Below are 9,750 nucleotides of genomic sequence, written 5' to 3' on the forward strand. Positions count from 1 at the left end.
CACAAGTTCTAAATAGCTCGAATGTGTAGAATGGATGGATAAGGAAGAAGCCTTAATGGATTCGGACTTTGGCTCAATTTCAAATGGTGAGTTGTTGACTCCCTTTGAAAATGGGATTCATCCAACTATAGAAGAGGACATAGGTGAGACCAATCCAGGAGAAACTCTGAACATTCAGATCGGAGACGAAGATAACATTAATGAGCATGGAATTTATTTCATAGCCACTTCATTTACTCCATGCTCGTATGAAACATCTTCCCAATCTATTGGTCTCTCTAACATCACCACATTTGAGATCTCCAACCCCCTCTTCCTTTCTATTTATAAAAACTTTAAAAGAGCGGTTGTCGATGCATATGTCTATAATAAATATTGCAGATCTCGTTGAGTTGATCTTGATATAGGTCAGCGTTGGAAGGGAAACCACTTCGCTGACATAAATTGATGGTTTCCCAAGGACAAGCTTAGTGTCCTAAAACAAGCACTGATCAGATCATAACATGAGCTTTTAATTATTTGCAACATTACCTTGTGTATTGAGCATATAAGGATAATTGTAAAAATATTCCTTCGAGGATTCTTGTCACTAACCTTTCCAGGATTGGAGCAAGAAGATCGGATGAATGACAAGCACAACGTATGTCCAACCAATCATCATACAACATTGAATTAAATTCATCCAAACTTGAATTTTGCAAAATTCAAGCTTGGGGGAGTACTTAACATCCTTTGCCATGTTGCTATGTTGGTTGTCCCTACATTTGAGACATGCTCAATTTGTCTATTTTCACTTGAGTAGATCTCTATAAATGTTGTCATGCTACTCTATCTCCACTTGAGTAGATCTCTATAAATGTTGTCATGCTACCTTTGTCTATTTTCTAGCAAGTGTTGGTTTGGAAGTACTCGACATACTTCCATTGGCATTTAAATTGAGCATGGTGCTTAGGTTAAATAGCCTTCTTTAATCTGATTAGACATGGAGTCTAGTTTGGTTACTGAACTAAAAACTGCTTGAGTAGATATTGGTATATTTTGTCGGACTAACCCCTACAGGAAAACTTTGACTATCAACCTGGGAAGTCCTGAGATAAACTCACATCGGACATGAAGAGAGTAACACATGAAGTTTAACAATTTGCACAAGAAGGACATAGCTCATTCACCATACAGAGATGATCCATGGAAGGAGACAAAGTACATAAACAAGATACACAACCACTACGAAAGGAAAGCTTCCACAAGGTGATACTATACCATCACTCTTCAAGTAAGGTAACATCTTAAGATATCTGACTATCACTTTTATAAGCTTCTCCTTGGTTCTGGCGTTCACATAAATAAAGAGACAAACATGTATGATTTATAACTCCAAATTAACCAACCCAACTGATTCAGCATGTTTAGTCCTTTAATCTTTGTTCCTAGTACTACCTGCATGATCCCACACTCCTAACCATATGAGCTAAAATGTTGTATATTAATCTTTGGGAAGATATAAAGAAAAAGGCATATATATAGATAGATTATCTTTCCATTAGGTTAAGCGATCTGATCCGGCAAATGTTTTAAATGCTACACTCATGAACTTATCATTCATCAACTTTGTCTTGCTCACCATGCTTAAGGTTAGAGAAGAACAAATACACTTTTGGTTCTGTTGGTGTTTTCCACCAACAGGACCCATGCACTTGATCTCTGCCTTGTCTCTATGAGCAGGTACACTACGAGCACAAACACACTGAGCAAGATACTGCCATCACCGCACTTCGAACTACTGGGCAAACGAAGAACATGGGTGACACCGTATTAAGAGGTGCAGACGTCAAGGTCCACACCTGAATCAAATGACGCACCTGAAGAATGAACACGAATTCAAGGATCAAAGAAGACTAGCAGACGGAGGACATTCTAATTGCTGTCAGGGTGCTGCCGAAATTCAAATACACCTCCGCCACCTGCTAGCTACATCAAAAAAATTACGTCAAAATCTAGCTTGGGGGAGAGCACCCCCATTTATCCAGCTAAGTATTTCTATCTACGTTTATAATTATACTTTGTTAAAATAATAAAAAGATGCATAATCATAAAAACCCAAATAAAGATTTTATGCTTATATATATATATATTCTTTTCTTAGTTTGCTAAATAAATAAATAAATAAAGTTTGCTGTGAACCCTCATGATAAGCTCTCACATGGAAATGATGAATAGTTGCTCTGCCATGACTAGTTCTCGAACTTGAAATCTCTCTCAAGTTTAGGTATGACTGTTATGAATTAAGATTTGCTCTAAACTTAAACTTGTGGGAAGAGTGCTTGATCTAAAGTCTAAGTCGTTAACGGATATGATATGGGAAGATTGAGCTGCTGTTTATCTGTTCCTAGAGATGCTAGAATTCTAGAGAATTTTATCTTTGAAAATCTTTAAAATATTGCATGATGAGTTCCTGTATGATGAGAGTTTAAAATCCTACCGCAGCCATATATACATGCTTATTAGACTATGAACCATAAATTTACTTTTTACTGCTTATGAGCATTGAGTGTGGTCAAGCTGTGTAGACCCTTAGGAGCTTGTCATGCGGTTAAAATCAAGATTCACTTGCACGTTCACTCATATATGCTGCTTCTACTCTAGAAGTACGCATCCACATACATCCACTCATTTCCATCTCTAGATTTACCCAAAATTATTCTACTCCTATCCAGGAGAGAATAGCCAAAAACATTATCCTATCCCTGTTATTCCCCGTGAAATAAATGCTCTTGATATTTTGGTTACTACCACTTGCTACATTATTCTAGGAGGGTGAATGCTCTGCAAAAAAATACGAGGAAATAAAAAGGGGCAAGTGCCCGGAACCTCGAAGAAAAGAAAAAGTGAGACGAGAGGTAAAAATGGACAAGTGTCCGACAGTAGAATTAGGGGTATAAGATACCCACCTGAGAGAAAAGAGAAAAGAAAAGAAAATATAGAGCATCTCATTCCCCTCAAAAAGCTTCAAAGTGCAAGAAAGGTATGTATCCCCTCAAAAGAGCAAATGTAGAATTAGACTTTCACCATTGTTTTCATCATTATCACCATTATCACCATACACCATTCATTCACCACACATGCACATCTTGATTTGACTTATTGACTTGTTTCTCTCGATCCATGGTTTGACTATGCAATAAATGTCTTGTAAGTATGTATTAGTTGTCTCCCACCTATGAGCTCCAGATATCAAAACCTTGTTAGAGTAGGGTGAGAGATAAGGCAATGTCACTATGCCTCATACCAAAAATACCACATACTTTGAGAGAAGGCATACACCATCACTGCCTTGGTAAGGATCCAGAAATACCACAAAAGAGAGACTAGAGAGAGTCATACAAGGAATCTCTGAGTTTTATTTGAAAATCTGCAAAAACTCCAAAGCTATAGTTGATCAAAGAACAAGAGATATGGTGCTTGACTTGACCGTTCTATCTTTTAACTGCTCAAGACACAAGTGACGGTTGCAAGCCCCATGGTGGAAGGTAATATGAGTAAGTTTAAATTTTAACAGTTTACCTTAACCTAGAGATGAGATCTTGTTTGAACGCATGAGTACCTTTAAGGCATAAAACCACTGCAGAAACTCTTGAGTCCATCCTTGCTCAGGGACGAGCAAGAGGTAAGCTTCGGGGAGTTGTTGACGGTCCTTAAGTACCAAATATAATCAGCAAATAAACAAAAAAAAGGATCCAAATACAACCAATATCTAAACTTAGGGTTTTATCTGACAGAATTCCACGAGTTTTGGTGTTTGTCTATTTCTGCAGGGGGTTGTTGACGGTTCTTAAGTATCAATTTTAATTATCAAATAAACAAGAGAAAGGACCAATATACAACCAACACCTAGAATTAGGGTTCGATCTGACAGAATTCCATGAGTTTTGTTGTTTATCTGTTTCTGCAGGGGGTTATCAGGAAATATGGAAGAAAGGCCCACATGTCGGGATTACATAGAGATATCAACGCACTGCGCGATTTTCTACCATCTAGAAGACTCCAGAAGCCACAAGAAGAAGACGGAGGCCGAAAGGGGCCAGGCCCAGGGCGGCCGCCCTGGTGACCTGGGCGCCCGCCCCCTGCTGGATGTCAATCAGGACTCTCTTCGCACGGGATGTTCCACCGACCTATTGGATCAAGGAAAACATAGTACCACCTCACCTACCGACCCAAAAACGCAGAGGAGGAGGACTATATATGGAGACCCCCCTGGCCCCTGGAGAAGATAAGAAATTATCATAGAGATTGAGGGGTGCCCTCGAAGGAAAACCTCTTCTCTAATTAATATTTCTTTTTAGGCTTAGCAACCAATGTAAAGTAGAAATAGATCTTCTAGTTTCTACTAGATTGAGAGAGATAGAGTGGAGGTGTAGATTGGAGGAAGCCCGGCCTGTCGGTGTCTACTCCAAGCTTGTACCTGCGGGATCAAGTTCTCCTAACCCGAAGCTTGCTCCTAGGATTCTTCAGTATTTCGACTTCTAAATTCTAGTAAGTTCTTGTTTTATTGTTCTTATGGTTTATGAGTTTACTTTAATCTCTTCACGTAGAGTTTAGAGTAATCATTGCTGGCATAAACGTGGTGTTTAGGCTGGGGTACTCATAGATATTCCCTGACTAGCTGGACCGTGGTAGTAGTGAGGAACGTGACAATTTCGAGTTACCTTTGCAGACCATATCTTGTTAGCAGGAAGGATAGGGTTTATAGGTGCGGGTTGAACATCCTTTGTGGTGTCTAGATTCTGTTAGCCTCCCCATTAGAACAGTAGATCATCCTTACCAAGGTTAGAAGGAGACTACGGTTGCAGTCTTCTCTATTTATCACTCACATCGAAAGACATTCTTTGTGCCTAAAGGGTTAGTAGTAATAGACCGGTTAGTCAGATGCACTCTTTCTCCTAGTGGTAAAAAAATAAATACGATACTCTGGATAATTTCTCGGGTGAAGTGCTCACCGATATCCGTGCGCTTGCGGATCAATTCCTTATTGCTTTTCCAAATATCAACAAGCATTTCTGGCGCCGTTGCCTGGGAGAAAGACGTTTGCTGAGATAACCTGAGTCTTACTACTAGCTTGTATCTATACTTTTATCTTTTCTTATCTTTTATATTCTGTATTTATTTTCTTTACTCTTACCTTATGGAAAACCAAAATTCTAAGTCGATCCATGAATCTGCGATCCCTTCAGTAACTGACCTTTTACCATGGGAATCATCACAGCCTATCCAAACATCCAAGTATAAGTTAAGTTCTAGGTTGATTGCCATGATTCAAAACCTATCTTTTTCGGGAAAGGAAGACGAAAACCCTTACCTTCATATTAGAGATTTTGAGCAAACATGTGATTGTCTTCACATTGAAGGCATTTCTGATAAAACTTTACGTTGGAAGCTTTTTCCTTTTTCCTTAAGGGGAGAAGCTAGACAATGGTACAGTCAGAAGGTAAGTCAACAACAAGGTGAATGGGGAGTTTTACGAGCCAACTTTTGTCTAGGTTTCTATTCCCTTGACCATATAGCCGACCTTAGACTCGAAGTCCTATCTTTTAAACAAAAATATAATGAAACTTTGGGAAAATCCTAGAAACGTTTTTCTGATCTTTTAGAATCTGGTCCAAACCTTAATCTTGAAGACCCTGTTCTTTTATTTCACTTTTTTTGAGGTCTTCAGAAAAATCACAAACAAATGCTACACACAATGTCTAGAGGTTCTTTCTTTCGCATCCCTACTGATGAAGCTAGAGTGATCCTAGATAGAATCCTAGAAGCTGAGATGGATAATACCCTTCATGATGAAACCTACGAAGCCGAAGTAAACACTCTGCCAAATTCTTCAGCTACTTTAGCTATCCCAAGTTCTGAGCCACAAGAGGAAGAAATTCCACCACCGGACTTCATGCTGGATATAGAATCCGATCTTTTTGCCGATTTTGGAAATATTTCAAACTACCATTCTATTGACAAACCCCAAAACGGCCAGTTTAGCATTTATTTGCCAAGTGAATATCAATTGAGAGAGCTTATCTCAGTAATGAGTAGCAAATGGTTGGAGGAATCAGAGCTTTCCTCTGATGTGATCCGTTTGGACACACCCTCTATAACTATACGCTGTGCTTATAATTCTGATCGATTTAATGCTCTTTATAATCCTGTTGTGGGGATCAACATCATGTCTGAATCTTTTGCACTTAAACTATTTAAAAATCTTGTCTTAACCCCCACAACAAAGGTCATAAAGGAATCGTCGGGACGATTAGTCCCCAGTCTTGGAATTATTAATGTCCTACCTCTTACGGTAGAAGGCTCCATGGTTCATTTGAACTTCTATATCTTTGATACATGGGACTTCGACCTGTTGATAGGACAACCTTTTAGAAGACTCCTTTATGAAGGTCATACTGGAAAGCTACACATTTCTTTTGGAAAAACCTTTAAAATCCCAATAACAATTTCACACTCCTTAAACAATAAGGCCGAATCATATCTTTTGCCTGATCCTATGGAGGAGGTAAAGGCTGCATCTCTAGAGCTTTTAGATGAACCAGACTTAGAAGACGAAACTCCTTTCTTTACAGAAGAAGAAGCCGAACCTTCTGAGCCTGAACCCTTAGATGAGTTTGCAGAAACACCTAGACCCCCCATAGAGCTTAAAACTTTACCACCCGGTCTTACATATGCTTTCCTAAACAATAATCCAGAGTTCCCTGTGATCATTAGCGATAAACTCACTCAGGATCAAACTCTGCGATTAATGACCATTCTTGAGAAACATCACTCAGTATTCGGCTACTCACTCCAAGATCTTACAGGAATCAGTCCTATGATTTGTACCCATCGTATTCCGACAGATCCTTCTGTTCCACCCTCTCGAGAACCCCAACGTAGACTTAACAACACTATGAGAGAGGTAGTTAAAAAGGAAGTTATAAAGTTGCTGCATGCAGGGATTATATATCCTGTGCCGCACAGTGAGTCGGTAAGCCCAGTGCAAGTTGTGCCTAAAAAGGGAGGCATGACTGTTATTATGAATGAAAAGAACGAGCTAATTCCGCAACGCACCGTCACAGGATGGCGGATGTGCATAGACTATAGAAAACTAAACAAAGCCACGAGAAAAGATCACTTTCCTTTACCTTTTATAGATGAGATGCTAGAGCGGTTAGCAAACCATTCGTTCTTCTGTTTCTTAGATGGATATTCAGGGTATCACCAAATCCCGATCCATCCCGATGATCAAAGCAAAACCACTTTTACATGCCCATATGGAACTTATGCTTACCGTAGAATGTCTTTTGGGTTGTGTAATGCACCAGCTTCTTTTCAAAGATGCATGATGTCTATATTTTCTGATATGATTGAAGAGATTATGGAAGTTTTCATGGATGATTTCTCTGTTTATGGAAAAACTTTTGATAGTTGTCTTGAGAACTTAGACAAGGTTTTGCAAAGATGTGAAGAAAAGCACTTAGTCCTTAATTGGGAAAAATGTCATTTTATGGTTAGGGAAGGAATAGTGCTGGGACACCTAGTGTCTAAAAGAGGTATTGAGGTAGACAAAGCTAAAATTGAAGTAATTGAACAACTACCTCCACCTATGAATATAACAGGAATTCGAAGCTTTCTTGGCCATGCTGGTTTTTATCGTAGATTCATAAAAGATTTTTCATTTATTGCTAGACCACTTACTCTTTTGCTAGCCAAGGATGCTCCTTTCGAATTTGATGATGCATGTCTAACATCTTTCAATTTATTAAAGAAAGCACTCATCTCTGCACCAATCATTCAACCCCCTGATTGGTCGTTGCCTTTTGAAATTATGTGTGACGCTAGTGATTATGCTGTGGGGCCAGTATTAGGACAAACTAAAAATAAGAAGCATCATGCAATTGCTTATGCCAGTAAAACTTTGACAGGAGCTCAACTTAATTGTGCAACCACTGAAAAAGAGCTTCTGGCTGTTGTCTTTGCCATTGATAAATTTAGATCTTATTTAGTTGGAGCTAAAATAATTGTTTACACTGATCATGCTGCACTAAAATATTTGCTCACTAAAAAAGATGCTAAACCTCGCCTGATTAGATGGATCTTATTACTCTAAGAATTTGACTTAGAAATAAAAGATAAAAAAGGAGTAGAAAATTCTATTGCTGATCACTTGTCTAGAATGTATTTTAAGAGTCCACAGGAAACCCCCATCAATGATTCACTCCGGGATGACATGCTCTATGGGATTAACAGGTCTGACCCTTGGTATGCAGATATTGTTAATTTTATGGTTTCAGGGTATGTACCACCAGGAGCAAACAAGAAGAAGCTTATTCAAGAAAGTCGTTCACATATATGGGATGAGCCATACCTCTTCCGAGTATGCTCTGATGGCTTACTCAGGAGATGTGTCACCACTGAGGAAGGATGGAAGATCATCGACAGATGCCATTCATCACCATATGGAGGTCACTATGGAGCATTCCGTACACATTCAAAGATCTGGCAGTGTGGATTCTACTGGCCTACAATGTATGAAGACACGAAGCAATATATCAGAAGATGTGGGCCATGTCAAAGGCACGGAAACATAAATACAAGGGATGCAATGCCACTCACCAACAACCTTCAGATTGAGCTCTTTGATGTCTGGGGAATAGACTACATGGGTCCATTTCCTCCATCAAAGAAGTGTGAGTACATCTTGGTGGTAGTTGACTATGTCTCCAAGTGGGTAGATGCATTACCTTGCAAGCATGCCGACAACGTCAGTTCAAAGAGGATGTTTGAAGAGATTATATTTCCAAGATTTGGAGTCCCCAGAGTAGTGATAAGTGATGGAGGAGCACACTTCATCGACAAACGATTCAAGCAATATTTATCAAAACATGGAATCCGTCACAACGTCGCTACTCCCTATCATCCTCAGACAAGTGGCCAAGCAGAGACTTCCAACAAACAAATCAAGAATATTCTTCAGAAGACAGTTAATGAAATGGGAACGGCGTGGAAAGACAAGTTACCCGATGCACTCTGGGCATACCGGACAGCATACAAGACCCCAATTGGAATGTCTCCATACCAATTGGTGTACGGGAAGACTTGCCATCTACCTGTTGAACTAGAGTTCAAAGCACACTGGGCCATAAAGAGATGGAATATGGACCTAGACGTTGCTGGAGATTATAGAAGAATGCAACTATCAGAATTGGAAGAATGGCGAGAGAAGGCATATCACAACTCAAAGATCTACAAAGGAAGAGTCAAAAGGTGGCATGACAAGAGAATCAAGAAGAAGGAGTTCACACCCAGAGATAAGGTATTACTTTTTAATTCCAAGGTGAAGCTTTTCGGGCATGGAAAACTCCGGAGCAAATGGGAAGGACCATTCAAGGTAATTAATTCATCATCCCACAGAGCTATCACACTTCAAAATAGCGAAGGTACGTTATTTAAGGTAAATGGTCAACGTCTTAAATTATTTTTAGAGCCCAATGAAGAATTTGAAGAAATAGACGTAGTCCATTTTTACCTTCCCATGGAGAATTAGAGCCCGATCTTTTTAGTCTGATGTTTTTGGGTCATATATATATTTCTAAATAATTTCGCATCTAGAAACGCGCTCGAGGAAGTGGGCCCACAGAGGGGCCAGAGAGAGGGCAGGCGCCCAGATCAGGTGGGCGGGCGCCCAGCTCCTGTTCCCCCTCGGTCCCGATTTTCTCTGTT

At 39.6% G+C, this 9,750-nt stretch overlaps 1 protein-coding gene across 1 annotated transcript; it reads left to right on the forward strand.

The window, feature by feature from the left end:
- Positions 8,876-9,409, forward strand: LOC110430259 (the record flags this gene model as incomplete). The annotated part of the gene is made up of 1 exon (XM_021447599.1): positions 8,876-9,409. A coding segment is annotated over one exon (534 nt), but the record flags the coding sequence as incomplete, so codon positions are not given.

Source organism: Sorghum bicolor, chromosome 9 (genome assembly GCF_000003195.3).
Source record: "Sorghum bicolor cultivar BTx623 chromosome 9, Sorghum_bicolor_NCBIv3, whole genome shotgun sequence".
Taxonomy (NCBI): domain Eukaryota; kingdom Viridiplantae; phylum Streptophyta; class Magnoliopsida; order Poales; family Poaceae; genus Sorghum; species Sorghum bicolor.